The 15,172-nt window shown below is 32.1% G+C and overlaps 1 protein-coding gene and 2 long non-coding RNA genes across 3 annotated transcripts; 1 reads left to right on the top strand and 2 right to left on the bottom strand.

Annotated features, from left to right (window-relative positions):
- Positions 1-208: 208 nt before the first annotated feature.
- On the bottom strand, positions 209-1,730 carry LOC130510634 (uncharacterized). The gene is made up of 3 exons (XR_008944332.1): positions 1,556-1,730; positions 1,353-1,435; positions 209-671 (listed from the first exon to the last, which is right to left on the bottom strand). It is a non-coding gene; the product is annotated as an uncharacterized LOC130510634 (long non-coding RNA).
- Positions 1,731-2,358: 628 nt separating this feature from the next.
- On the top strand, positions 2,359-7,789 carry LOC108829493 (uncharacterized). The gene is made up of 7 exons (XM_018603146.2): positions 2,359-3,190; positions 3,291-4,739; positions 4,829-5,489; positions 5,580-5,703; positions 5,765-7,149; positions 7,251-7,337; positions 7,429-7,789. Exons 1-4 carry the CDS (start codon positions 3,183-3,185, stop codon positions 5,610-5,612), a joined length of 2,151 nt encoding a protein of 716 aa, XP_018458648.1. The 5' UTR covers positions 2,359-3,182; the 3' UTR covers positions 5,613-5,703; positions 5,765-7,149; positions 7,251-7,337; positions 7,429-7,789.
- A 5,218-nt stretch (positions 7,790-13,007) lies between these two features.
- Positions 13,008-14,321, bottom strand: LOC108829494 (uncharacterized). Its single transcript, XR_001945983.2, has 3 exons — positions 13,751-14,321; positions 13,400-13,434; positions 13,008-13,304 (listed from the first exon to the last, which is right to left on the bottom strand). It is a non-coding gene; the product is annotated as an uncharacterized LOC108829494 (long non-coding RNA).
- Positions 14,322-15,172: the final 851 nt, after the last annotated feature.

Raw genomic sequence — 15,172 nt, 5'->3', positions numbered from 1 at the left:
AGCTATTTTTTTATTTTGTTTTGAAGTTGCTAGTTTAAAGTGGAATATCATAACTGGTTGTGATTAATTGTTTTTTTTTAAAATAGAATAAAAAGTCTTTAGTCGTAAAAAGTTAATTTAGTTGAAATTTAACACATTTATATATTTTGTTTGAAAATTACTATGAAAGTCAAAAGTATTATGTAAATGAAACTGAAAATTGGAACATAAGAACCCTCTTATAAATTGTAATTATATTAAATTATAGATGACTCTCAACATATGAGATATCTTATGTTTGTATGAAGCCATTGATCACTGCAGCGGAAATGATAAGTATGACTAAGAGAGCATAGATTCTATTGATGTAATTTCCTAATCTAAGTGTTATTTTTTAATGTTTGATTGTTGTGAATAACATTTACTTTTCTTTTGGTAAATGTTAATATTTATAAAGTTTTTGAGTTTTTCACATTGTTGTATGAAACTTATTACACAGAATGAAACGAAAAACAACACAACTCAAGAAAAACAGAAGCATGACCGGAAAGGGGGCCGATAGAAATCAAAATATAGCTGCAGCAAGGATGGAGAAATCGGAGACCTCGCTGGAAGAGAAAGCAGTTGATCACGGATCAGGCGGTCAAGAGCAACATGAAGACCCGATGAATAACATTTACTTTATTAAACGTCTGCTAGTAAAAGTACAACCACGAAGTTAGTTTAGAGAGAAAACCAAGTTAAGAAAGAAAATAAGCTTCGGGCCCTTTATCGGTAGTTATTCATTTTTTAATGTTGGATTGTTGTCAAACTCGAGCAGCTCGATAATGGCGTTATTGTATTGATATTTGTCGGTTTTTGAGATTACTGAGTAAAAGTTGGTGAGTTGCTTTGATTTGGATAGATTGGGCTGGAAGCAGCTGGTGTTTTCTTTGTGGTTTTTGAGTGTGTTAAGGCCCTTGTACGACAGAAGTTGGGTTTTGTTAATTACTTAACTAACATTCAATCATGTGGGCTATATCGGTGTGGGCAGAATGTGTGAGAATCGTGATCCTTTTCTAAGGAAAAGCAATTTGTTAATCTTATGGGGACCATCGATGTTTACCGTCTTATTTTGTTTGTACATTTTTTTGCTGGCAGCAGTACAATTGTGATTACACTGTCATTTAGAAAAAGAAATTGAAGTACACTCCATTTCAAAATTCGACCTTTATAGATTATTAAAACGAATGATCCTAATGAGAAGATCAGCGGTAGACACTTAATCGAAGTTGTTAAATTTCAGGCACATGATCAAACATAGAAATAAAACTCAATTCAGAGCAGAGAAGATGCTTTATTTACATCAAAAAGTCATGAGATAATTAATCTACCTGACACTTGAGTTCAAGCTTTGGTTCCTTAGTTGTGACCAAGGCTCCAGCTACAGTGGTTGCCTGAGATGTCTCCGATCTCTCTGAATTTGATCAAGAGCATTGCGCGAGCTCGTGGTCAACATTAGATGAATTTGATTTATATTACTATATATAATCATATGAAGTATATGCAACACATATATAACAGTATAAGATGTTACCCAATAGGCTTGTCAAGCAGTGGGCAAGTGAAACGAAGTATGTAAATGCACGAATTAAAGGACCCAATTAACGGAAACCGAAGGCACTTCAGGATGTTCATCGGAGGCTGCTTCAACGGAACTACGACGGCGAAACGATGTAAATTTACCTTTTCTGTTAATAAACACATAATATTGGGCCTGGAGATAAACAAAATAAAGCCCAAATCAAAGAACGCAAAAGAGAAAAAAATTAGTTTCGTTGCTTTTCTTTTGTAGCTGACGTGGCAGAAACTCCCCCCTTCTAGTTGATGAGGTGGCAGCAGGAGAAGCCAAAATTGTCAACTTTATTATTATAGATATACAGTAGAAACTCTATAAATTAATAATCTATAAATTAATAATCTCTATAAATTAATAAATTTTACTGGTCCCAAGTTGGACCGGTGTTAAATATAACACAAATCGATAAAATAATAAAATAATAATATTTTTAAAATTTCTATGTAATATATAGTCCCCTTAAAATCATAAATTAATAATTTGTCTATATAAAATTTTTATATAAGTTAAATATTATATTGTTGGTTTTATATTCACAATGAAAATTTTTTATTTTTCTTAACATTTTAATATATTTTGATAACATTTAGTAATATTATACCGAAAATCACTTAACAATTCTATGAAACATAAAATTATACATAAAATAATAAAACAATATTGAAGTCAAATTTCTAAAATTTAAATAATGTACATACGGTAAAATAAATTATTTTCTTTTTATATAAATAAAAATAGTAAAAATAGAAAAATTCTAAATAAAGAAACTTTTGTAAATTAATATCTCTATAAATTAATAAAATTTCAAAGTCCCAACATTATTAATTTATAGAGGTTTTATTACTGTATATAACGAGGCACTTTTGCCTCTCCTAAGGCTATCTAGTAAGCATTTCATAAAGACTGTGGGGCCCATTTAATGTCCGGTTTACTCTGTTTGATTGGGTAATAAATTTGGTCTGATTTGATTATTTGGTTTGGTAAAATAGTCAAACTCTGCGTTTTAGGCATCACATGCGTAGGGCTTCTTTGTTGTCCTCTCTTCCAGAGCTTTATCTCGCCGTCTACGGTTTTCGTAGCCTCATCTCTTCACCTACCCTTTCGTTATCTTTTGGATTTTTAATGTAAAAGCCCCCCCAATTAATTTTGTTTCGGTTACAAACCCCTCAACTAATAATTCAACGAATAAAACCCTCAAGTGACTTTTCCTTAATGTATTGAACCCTCCGTTATTTGTCCGTCATAATCAAACGCAGCGTATTTCAAAAAGTGCAAAACAACACGATTTGTTGATAAACAAAACAACATAGTGTTTAATTAAATGTCATGTAGTTTTACCCTTTCAACTTGAAAATCAAGTTACGTAAAAATCCCCAAAGTCGACATAGCTTAGAATGGTGAACCCTAATTTTCAAAAGATAAGGGTTTTGAGATTCCTTTGGTTCTTGTGAGAACTTGAGAGAGACTGAGTTGGAGTGGGGGTGAGTTTGAATCTGGTGCGAGAGTTGAAAACGAGAAGCTTAGTTCATGTGGGTTTGAAAACGAGAAGTGAAAGTGAAAGAGTTGATTCAAGAGTCCCTGGAAGATGAGCAGGCAAGTTTGGCTTGCTTATATCTCGAATTTATATGAGTTTTTGTGATTTATAATTGGTTTGATTATGTGTTTTGATGGGTTTGAAATTTTTTGTAAACAGAAAAATTCATATTCGTTTACACGTCGGAGGATACTGGGCAGCAGATGGAACATATAATGGTGGTGAAACAAGATGTTGTAGGATTGATTTTGAGAAACCGACTTTTAGAATGCTTGAAAGTATGATCGCTAGTGGCGGCTTTCCGGAGAACATAAATAAATTCTCTTATTTCCAGTCTGGAATAGTAGATCAGAGTAAGAAGGATGTCTGTTGTGATATAGATGTGGTGGAGATGGTAAACACCACAACTGAACTGGAAAGCCTCAATCTTTTTGTTGTAAGAGCTGATGATCCTTATCTCGATGATGTTCTCACTGGAGGAGACGAAGAGGAAGAAGAACCAAAGAGTGATGATGAATGCACTGACTTTTACAAGGATGATTATGTTGAAAGTGAAGACTCAGATGATGATGAAGGTAAAGTTGAGTTTAGAGTTGGCCAAGAATTTATTTCACAAGCTAAGTGTAGAGAGGCAATAGAAAAGTATGCAGTGAAAGAGAGGGTTAATATTCGTTTTCAGAGATCAGAGAGGAAGAAAGTAGCAGCAGAGTGTGTAGCTGACGGATGCTCGTGGAGGCTATATGCATCGATCAATAGTAGGTCACCTAATATGGTTGTTAGATCGTACAGAGGTACTCATTCTTGCTACCCTACCGGAAATGTTACTCTCTACACTGCTGCAAAGATAGCTGCTGATTTTCTAAACGAGTTTAGGACAAACCCGAACCTCAAAGCTGACCAAATAATGCAGCGGCTGGCTCTTAACGGTCTTCGTGTTCCTAAGACAAAATGTCAGAGTGCAAGGCAGATGATGTTGCACATTATCAGTGATGAGTATGCTGAGCAGTTTACAAGGATATATGACTATGTCGAAGAACTCAAGAAGACAAATCCTGGCTCGACAGTAATATTAGGTACAAAAGAGAGAGTTTTTGAGAAGTTTTATACCTGTTTCGAGTCTCAAAAAATTGGTTGGAAGAGTGCTTGTCGGCGTATCATTCACTTGGATGGGACATTCTTAAAAGGGCGAATGAAAGGCCAATTACTGACTGCAGTAGGAAGGGATCCGAATGACCAAATGTTCATTATTGCTTGGGCTCTTGTTCCTGTCGAAAACAAGGTGTATTGGGAGTGGTTCATGGAGTTATTGCGAGAAGACTTAGGTTTAGAACTTGGTAATGGTTTGGCATTATCTTCAGACCAGCAAAAAGGTTTGATTTATGCCATCAAAAACGTGCTTCCTTATGCGGAGCATAGAATGTGTGCGAGGCATATCTATGCCAACTTGAAGAAAAGGCACGGCTCAGATGATCCTCTACATAAGATATTTTGGAAGTGTGCAAGAGCTTACAATAAGCATGTATTTGAGAGAAATCTAGAGAAGATGAAAACCGTTAAAATTGATGCTTATGAGGAAGTGAAAAAGAGCGTGAATTCAAACTGGTCTAGGTATGTGTTTTCTCTTAATAATATATGGATATTTTAGCTGGTTTTGTTTCTTTTGTGTAATAATGCATCTTGTTATTGTTGTTTTGTAGGGCGTTTTTCAGTGACGTTACAAAGTCTCCAGCTGTTGAAAATAATATTAGCGAGTCTTACAATGGTATCTTGAAAGAAGCTCGTCGAAAACCAATCATTGCATTGCTTGAAGACATTAGGAGGCATATTTTGTCAAGCAACAATGTGAAGATCAAGGAGATACATAATGCTAAAGGCTTAATCACACCAAAAGCGTTAGCTATCATAGAGAAGCGCAAGAGGAGCCTGAAGTGGTGTCATCCATATTCAAATGGTAGAGGCATCTACGAGGTTGATCATGGAAGAAACAAGTATGTTGTGCGAGTAAGAAACAGTGTTTCCTGCACTTGTCGAGCCTATGACGTAAGTGGTATTCCTTGCTGCCACATAATGTCAGCAATGTACGCTGAATTCAAAGACACAAAGTTGCCAGAGACTGTGGTGTCGGATTGGTATTCTATTGAGAAGTGGAAGCTCTGTTATAGCTCACTTATTTTTCCTGTCAATGGCATGGAGTTATGGGATACACATTCTGATGTAGTTGTCATGCCTCCTCCCGATAGAATCATGCCGGGCAGACCAAAAAAGAATGACAGAATCCGTGATCCGAGTGAAAAAGACCGTTGTGAAGCAAGTCAAATTCAAAATGAAATTCTTGAGCCAACAGAAAAGATTGTTGTGGTAAGTTTGTCTTCTTGTTTTTGTTGATATATATATATCTTTGCTTCAGTGTGGCGTGTTCTATGATTGTTGAACATCATTTTTTTACAGAAATGTTCTAAATTGTGGAGTTCCCGGACATAATAAAAGAACGTGCAAGGAAGCACCAGTCAATCCGCCTAACCCACCAAAACCAGCTCCAGAATTTCCTTCCTTTCATGCCAATGTTATAATGGTAATTTCAATATGCCCTAAGTCTTTTCTTTTTTTATTGCTTGATTCATTCTTTTTTGTAGACATGTAGTTACTGTCGTCAAACTGGACACAACAAGCGAAAATGTAAATTACCCTCGGCGTCTAAGCCCCCTCACATGCCAAAAGGAAGACCATCCAAGATACCGAAGACCTCTACGCCATCTTCTGAAGTAAGCCCAACTGAAGAGTCTTGATGAATTACCTTATTTTGATGTTGTTATTTAGGATTATCTCAGCTTAAGGATACAATGTTTTGGTTTTCATTTTTCACGGCTTAAGGTCTTAAAACCATATTTTGGTGTTTTAAATTACTTCTGGTTGTTGCTCCAAAAAAAACTTCTGGTTGTTGCTCAAAAACACAACTTCTGGTGTTACTCTTCTCTTCACTTGTTATAAGCTTCATGTGTATGTTAAATTTCCAAGTTTGTGTGTATTTCTGATAATAACTTATAAATGACAACGAACAACAACAATAAGACCAAAAGAAACCACAACACTTCTAAAACTATGTTTAGTCAAGTATTGTTGAACCTATATAAAGTGTGTGTTGTCTTAATAAAATAATAAGTTTCAGTATTACTCTGTTTTATCATTCTAGAAACAGAGCATCGATTACAAACGTAATCTGCAGTCTTTATATTTCACAAAAACCTTTGTGTGTCTTGTTCAAAAAGAAACATTTTTTTTCTAACAGATAGAACTTTCTTCCCGGATTCTCCTTTGTTTCTGATGTTAACATATTGTCGCTGATCAACATTGACACGTCCTGTGTTAAAACATAATTGCCACAATCGAACATAAGAACCGACATAGCATCTTACCTGAACGAAGAAGAAAAATAATGGAGAAATATTGGAGAGAACTAACTACCAAGAACTCTAATATTTACGATCTGGGGATTTTGGAACGAGAAGGAGAACAAGAAAGCTGTGACGTTTTTTTTCTTCATAAAACCGCTGCGTTTTGCACTTAACGACAATTCACTGTTTTTAACATTATTGTAGACGGAGGGGTCGAATCGTTAAGGAAAGTAACTTGAAGGGCTTATTCATTGAATTATTAATTGAGGGGCTTTCACCCGAAATAAACTTAATTGGGGGTTTTTTACATTAAAAATAATTATCTTTTCACCTTCTCTGTTATTCAATGTTTTTTGTTTAATTCTGCCACAATCTTTTATCCCATTTGATCCAGATTCCATGTCGACTTATCAGTTTCCTTCATCTCAAATCTGTAAATATGATTAGGTTGAGAGTGCGATGGATGTTCATCACCTCTTTCAGTTTATCATTTTCTTAAGCATAGAAAGATTCTCAAAAATGTTTTCCTCCGAGTCTGACGCTCTTCGCCTTGGAAGATTTGGCCAGTTCAATGTTGTCTGTCTGCTCCGTTTTCAAAGGCAGTGGATCTCGAGGACCTACGAATGGTAAGAACTAAAAACGATCAACTGGACTAACTAATGAAAATATATTCTCAAATATTAAATTGAATCTGATGTCATATGTTGTGTATGAATGATGCTTGCAGTTGGTCGCCATGTTTCTCCTCGGGTTCAAGGTTTTGATTCAGTCCCATCAATGTGGGATTAGTTTGCTTGCTCTTCCTCCTCTTCTGGTATGTATCTCATGCATTCCAGTTCTCCATTGCGGTCATTTCTCCATCTTGACTAATGCGATCACATTGAATATTTGAATATGTTGATTAGGAAAGGGATTGATACACCCTTACAGGTGTATTATTCGAAGAAGAAGCAAGGGAAAAGAATCATGGAAGTGGGAGAGACTTCTGATACTTGAGGAAGAAGTTAAATGAAGAAGCAAAGACTTGGAGTCATCTAGAGTCTTTGGCAGTTATGGTTGTTAGGCTTTATATTCTTTATGTTATTCATTTGTATGTTTTTATCCGTTGTGATCAGAAAGTAGCAGAGAGAGTCTTAGACTTGAGGCGATTCTCATAGTGAGAGATCGTGAGTTGAGAATCGAGATCGATTGATCGAGATTCTCACTTCTTTGCTATTTCGTGTGTAATCGGAGTACTGTAAATACTTGGAATATTCCTTATCTTAACTGATTCACAATATTATTTATTTCTGGAAAAAACATTTAATTAAAATCATAGCTTAAAAATATGTCAGTGGCAGAATCTTGTAAATATGTTAAAACAGAAGTTCACCTCAAAAAAGGGCCCGTAATCAAAATCAGCAATCTAAGTGATGTTCAGCCTTTCAAATCTGCATGGAGAGTGGTGAAAGTACTTCATACATGGAAGTCATGCATTCCCCGGTTTTGTTTTTCTCTTGAAATGGTTCTAAGTTCTAACAGACGAAAATGTAAGCTCTATGCACTACCTGCCGTCTATATTATATGTTTAATATAGAGATTTTTCAAAAATCTCTGAGATTGTTTTTTATTTGGAAAATTGCCAAAACGGAACAAAAATTCAGCATGATTGTCCCTATAGTATAAAACCATCATTTAGTTGTCCTTTTAGTATAATTTCTTTCATAATCCCAAAACTAACACTTGATTAATCTAATTAAACATATTAAACTAATAGAATTTTAAAAACAATAATTAAAACGTTTAAAAAGTGAAAATAAAAAAAAAAAAAATAATTTTTTAATAAAAATAAACTTTGTAAAACTTAATAAAAATAAAAAAAATAATTTACAAATTTTTTTAAATAAAAAACGTTAAATCAACCTAATAAAAAACAGTTAACAAAGTTTTATTTTTTATAAAAAGTTTAAAATGTTTATAAACTTTTTAATTTTATCAAAATTTTTAACAAAAATAAAAAAATTAAAGTATTTTTGTAAAGTTTGTTTAAACTTTTTATTAAATTTTTTTGTAAAATTTTATTTTATTTTTATATAATTTACAAATTTTATATATTTTGTTTAAAGTTTTTATTAAACACATTAAACTAAAAGAATTTTTTAAAAATTAATTAAAAACGTTTTGAAAAGGGAAAATAAAATAAAACTTTTAAAATTTTATTTAATAAAAACGTTAAATAAACTTATTAAAAACATTTTACAAAGTTTTATTTTTATAAAAAGTTTAAAACGTTTTTAATAAAATCGTAATTAAATAAAAAATTTTAAAATTTATAAAAATAAAACTAAAACTTTACAAAAAAAATTAATAAAAACTTTAAACTAACTTTATAAAAAAACATTTTACAAAGTTTTATTTTTATAAAAAGTTTAAAACGTTTGTAACCATTTTAATTTTATAAAACTTTTTAATTAAAATATAAATTTTAAAAATGTTTTTAATAAAACTTATAATAAAAATAAAATTTGTAAATTTTATAAAAATAAAAATAAAAATAAAATTTTACAAAAAAATTGCACCTAATTTCAAAACACCACATGTTGTATAGATATGTATCATGGAGAACAAGAGTTTGTGAAAAAAAAAATCAAAAGAAAAACTATGAAAAAACCATAGATTAATGAAAATAAGACAAGGGATAATCATTTTTAAAAAAACTTTTAACAATCAAAATCTAAAATAACATGTTTTAGGAAGTTAGAATATTTTTAGGAGATTTTTAGAATATTTCCTTAACTGAAATTTTCATTAATTTTCGCAAAAATCAGGTAATCTTATCTGTAGAAGGCACCTTCTAAAAGTTTAGAACATTGACAAAAATTCAGAACACGTTTTCTACTTTTAGTAGACGGAAGAGTACATTTTAAAAAAACACATTCCGCGAAATTTAGAATACTTAATAAAAGTAGAAGATGCTTCCGGACGAAAAGTAGATAGCTTTAGGATTAGTAGAATGCGCATTCCACTTTTTAGAAAATTAGTAAATAGTAGAATATACGTTCTAAAAATAGTAGATGAACGTGTTTATTTTAGAAATCGCTTTCTACTATACCATTTTCCGCAGAAAGCACATTCTACCTTTAGTAGAATTTATTTTCAAATTCTTATTTATCAACTTTTTGAAAAAAAAAATACCAACATGTGTATATAGGTGTTTTATTAATTGTTTCTATTTTTAATATTTTTTTGATTCACAAAAGTATTTATTTCATTAGTTTTCAGAAATACAAAGGATAAAAAGGAGAAAAATTGGACAAAAAATGATTTATACCAAAGGGACAACACCTTTGTTTTTTTGTTCTCTATTGGCAATTTTCCCTTTTTTATTTGATACTACGTTTGTTTTTATTTCACAGACATGCGTTTTATTTCACACTATATGCTTGTGTGATTACGCTCAAACAATTTGAACTTAAGAAAAAGTTCATTATGGAATAAACATTTTCAGATTGCATTCAATAGTTCATAAAAAAAAGCAGATGCTATATAATAATCAGTGAAGCAATCGTCAATCAGCAAGAAGTCCCATTTCCCTATTCATCCAGAATAAGTTTCATTTCTAACGAATTATTAATAAGTTATTCTATTCTTTTTTTGAGCAATTAATAATTTATTCTGTTCATAACTCTGTACTAATACCTATTTGAGTAGTAATCAAACTATCCTTATTTGATTTTCCTTACGTATATAACTAATCTGTAAAATAAATAAATAAACTTTAGATTCCTGGTGTTGCAATAGTTTATTTATTACTGATTTTGACCGAAGGAAACAATAAAATTGTTATTAAGTACGATGGTATTAAGAAGAACACTTATCTTCCTATTGATTCTTTGTATTACACAGCCTTCTTCTTCAGTTTAGAGAAAACTACAGTAGAGAGAGAGGATATATTTTTGGGATTCTTTTTGTCCACAATTAACCTGAAAAGACAAACATATTAAGGTTAATATAATGGGCTAGAGCCCATATGTTATAAAAAACTATATTGTACAGACCGAACCGAAAATCATATTTAACATATCTTAACAAATAAAAAATATTTTACTGTAAAACTTTTTTATATTAACGTAATTAGTTAAATATTAATAATCTGAGAATCTAATATATGATTTTTATACAAACTTTATATTACTAAATAATATTTATAACATGTATATATTATTTTGTCCGGATAAATATCACTTTATCTAAATTATAAATATATACAATTTTATACGTAATTATAATTATATTTTATAAAAACAAGTCAAATAATTTATACATAATCAATCGTTGCAAGAGAAAAAATATAAATTCAACAAATTAGTATTTGAATTGATATACTCTCAATCAAAGACAAACCTTTGGAGATTTGCTCATTTAGATACCAACTCGACCGAGGTCACAGATAGCCGCCTGTGAATGCCTCAGATTTTGAGGGTATAATTTTTTTATTTTTATTATTTCATGAAATTTTTTTACTATTTTAGTTTCAAAAATAGTTTGTTTTAAAAATAGTTGATCTTTCTGATAAAATTTGTGTAGATTTAAAATTTTTATTAGAAAAAAATCTAAAAATTGGTCTTATTTTCAAACTGTATTTTCTTACTCGATCCATGTCCGTGGTCAAACATGTAAATTTAGTGACCCATATATAATTTCGTTTAGATTTAATGAAAATTCCGTTAATTGAAAATTTGATAAAATTCGGTAAAAAGTCAAAAATCCCCATTAACCCAGCCTTAATTTCCAGAATAGAAGGTGATGGGTTCGCGGATCAACCCGCCCCGATCCGCTCCGTGAACCTACTGGTCGAATCATTTTTCTGATTTAAAAATTCGATCCGCATAATCCACAAACCAAAAATCTTATAGCCGCATTCGCTCCGCCAAGCCACGGGTAATAATAACAATATTATTAAATAATTATTTTAGTTATATATTAATTACTTTTTAAAAATAATATTAAAATAATGCATTTATAATTAAATTATATAAATATTCATAATAAGATCAATTTTTTTTACGAAAATAATTATTAACAAAAATCTTTTTTTTTAATTTGCGGGTTGGTGAGTACCTGCGACTCATATTCGGCTGACCCGCACCCATTTCGCTTAAATCTCAACCCAAACCTTCACCCGCAATTCAAAATTTTTAAATCGACCGACCCGCATCCGCCCCACGGCGGGTCAAACGGGGCGAGACCCACAGACTTTGATTAAGATTTCAGATTTAGGATCTAATTAGTTGTAAAAATACTATCTGTTAATTATTTAAAGTAAACAAAATAAAAATAGGTATTAGGGTTTCATTAGGTAGTATTAAGGCTTCTTCACATAGAAACTAATTTGTAATATATTAACTGATGGACATTGCGTTCAACTATATGCCTTGAGATTTCACGCAATTTTAATTAGGAAAATATCGAATTAAAAAATAATTATAATATATTTCAAACTTAAATCGTTGAGTTAATTTGATTAAAAAAAATCTGAAGTTGCAAAATGAAGATAAGAAACTTTAAATTTTTAGTCTAAAAAGGCATAGAATATTTCCGGGATGATTCTCTAATTAGCTTGTAAATTGACTATATAATTCAAAGAGATATTTTTTTAAGCTGCTAATATCAACTAAAACAAAAAAAGCTATGGTTTTGTATATATGAGATAACATATAAAGTTACTAAATTCATGTCTTTATGCTTCTACTATGGATGTGTTATTGTTGAATCGTGCCAGTGTTGTTCTACTAAAACCATGCAATATCTTCCCAATCTGCATTTTTCAGACCCTTTATTAACATACAGCATTACTATCGTGAAAAGTATAATATCTCCACAACCAGCCTGTGCAATTTACACAAAAAGTACACCAGTATGTGTCCATCCTTATAGAGGAACAGGGGCGGACCCACAGTTTGGTGAGGTGTGGCACGTGCCACAGACCCACAGTTTGGTGAGGTGTGGCACGTGCCACAGACTAAATAATCTAAACATTTTGTGGACGTATATTATCCAATGTAGTTCGTAGCTCTTTTGGTTAATACACACACAGTGTGCCCCACTCAACCCACGATCGAATCTCCATATCTGTTTTTTTTTTTCTTGTTCTTTCAAAATTTTTGTCACCATTTTTCAATTTTTTTTAAACACTCTTTAATACTTTATTTACCTTTTTTTTTATAAAATAACTTTTCATCTTATCTTTTTTGCTAGCTAACATTTATTTTTTATAATTGGTTTTATTTTCTTCCTAGAAAATAAAAATATCATTTCTTTTTTATGGTACTGTGAGAACTAAAACAATCAAAACCTTTTATGTAAATATAATAAGGTTTAAGAGATTGGTGAGAAATATTACGTGAATATATTTTAAGATAGTTAACTCAAATTCTTAAAATTTTATTTCTTTCTAAGTTGACACAAACTTTTTCTAAATAAGAATCATTTTTAATAACTAATATAATTAAAAATTGAAAAATAAAATTTAAAATCAAATTTAATGTACATATATATATAAGGTGCCCCATTGTAAATTATTTTCTGGGTCCGCCCCTGTAGAGGAAATAAGAGATATTGTATGGACCATAAACCATTTTCTTTCCATCATAAAACCGTTTTAAATGTTCTTAAATCTCTAGTTTCTTGAAAGTATAAACCTCCAACCTTTTTGACTACCAAGCCGGAGTACCAGCAACACCTTCTAAGTGACAACCATAGGGATTGAGAGAGTGCACTCATGATGAACCAATTTAGAAACCTGAATATACATGTATAGAACAGTCAAAGTTAGTAATGAGCAGATAATTCAACAGCAAAATAGTTATTCTTCTTGTTCTGTGAATCAGCACGTACCATAGTAACAGAAAGACCTTTATATCCATAAAACCCTGTATGTAATTGCCAATTCCCCGTGAATCATCAGGTACCATAGTAATAAATTTAATTGGCTAACTAAACATCATAGCCAAGAAGAAGAAGATCCATTAGGAGCTGTATTCCCCTCCATAAACCCCAAAAAACAGAGTATGAGATCTCGAAAACTAATTGGAATCCAGGTTCCCTTTATTTTGAAAATATAAACCGAGATTACATAAGAAACCAATTCCTTTATTTATGCGGACTACAATCACCAAAATATTCCCAACATCTTCGATAGCACACTGATTTCTGAAGACTTCTAAGAAAAAAATTGAGCCAACGTACCTCAATGACATGATGAGAGATTTGTGAATGATTGTGTGAATATCTCCTTCACACCCAAAGATCAACGAATCTTTCTGGACCCGCATATATAGATCTCAAATCCCCATTGATTTACTTCCTCTCCTTCAGAGCCGTCTTGTAATCTTCATGAAACCATGTGATTTCAACCAAAGACCATTATTCAAGGGAGATTCTCTTCCCAAATCTTGGAAACCTTCTTTTTATCTTCTTGAATGTAAATTTATAGTTCTCCTAGTCACCCCTGATTCACAAAATTGTGATGCGTCTTATCTCCAAGTTGCCGATATCATCCAAATCATAAGATGCCAAAAAACCCAGATGCAGTCCCTAACTTCTCCAGTTTGCCTTAACCTTGTTGGATAAGCTTCATTGCTTAGACAACAAGTTATCCTAAAGTGAAGTTGGATACAAATACTAATAGGATTAGGATTAAAGATAAGTCTCCTAGTTCAAGTTGTAATAGGTTAAGATAAGGATCCTATCAACTATATATAGAGATCAAAGCTAAGTTGTAATCTTATAAGAGAAAAGAAAGTTTAAGAAAGATTAATAAAACAAAGGCAAACGTTTTATTAAAACAGAGCAATATACAGAGAAGAGAAACAGAGTTCTATCGACTTTATTTGGTATCAGAGCAATGGTTATTATCGTTTCTGTGCAAGCTTGATACGTGGCAGCTATGGCGGATTCAAAGGCGGTGATAGACGCAAAGGCTTTGGGACAAAGAGAAGCTGTTCCCAGCACTGTCGTCTGTCCTATGTTGAATACGACTAACTACACTTTTTGGGCTAAAAGAATGAAAGTACTTCTTAAGGTTCATAAGGTCTGGGATGCAATCGATCCTGGAAGTAAAGAAGATGAGAAGAATGACCTGGCGACTGCATTACTATTTCAAAGCTTACCAGAGAACTTGGTTTTGCAAATCGGTGAAGACGACACGCCTAAGGAAATTTGGGAGGCTATTAAGACAAGGAATCTTGGTGCAGAACGTGTAAGAACTGCTCGACTACAGACCTTATCAAACGAATTTGATCGACTAAGAATCAGCGACTCAGATACGATTGATGCTTTCTCTGGGAAGATAACTGAACTCACTTCAAAGGGGGCCTCGTTAGGACAAAGCATTGAAGAACACAAGGTTGTAAAGAAGTTTCTTGATAGTCTACCTTTGAAATACATTCATATGTCAGCATCACTGGAACAAATGCTAGACTTGAATACGATTTCATACGAAGATATCATTGGTAGACTCAAAGCTTTTGAAGAACGCATTAAGCTTAAAGAAGCTCAAGAATCTCAGAGTCATCAAGGAAACCTTCTGTACTCTAGCTCCAACTCGTTTGAACAGCAAGATAACTCGAGAGGGAGAGGAAGAGGACAGAACCAGAGTCGTGGTCGTGG

Source organism: Raphanus sativus, chromosome 4 (genome assembly GCF_000801105.2).
Source record: "Raphanus sativus cultivar WK10039 chromosome 4, ASM80110v3, whole genome shotgun sequence".
Taxonomy (NCBI): Eukaryota; Viridiplantae; Streptophyta; class Magnoliopsida; order Brassicales; family Brassicaceae; genus Raphanus; species Raphanus sativus.
This window is presented reverse-complemented; position numbering and strand designations above follow the sequence as displayed.

Excerpts from the sequence above, each read along its gene's own strand:
- LOC108829493 (XM_018603146.2), top strand. Across the intron at positions 4,740-4,828 it reads GTGAATTCAAACTGGTCTAG|GGCGTTTTTCAGTGACGTTA; the intron begins GTATGTGTTTTC and ends GTTGTTTTGTAG. Across the intron at positions 5,490-5,579 it reads CAACAGAAAAGATTGTTGTG|AAATGTTCTAAATTGTGGAG; the intron begins GTAAGTTTGTCT and ends ATTTTTTTACAG.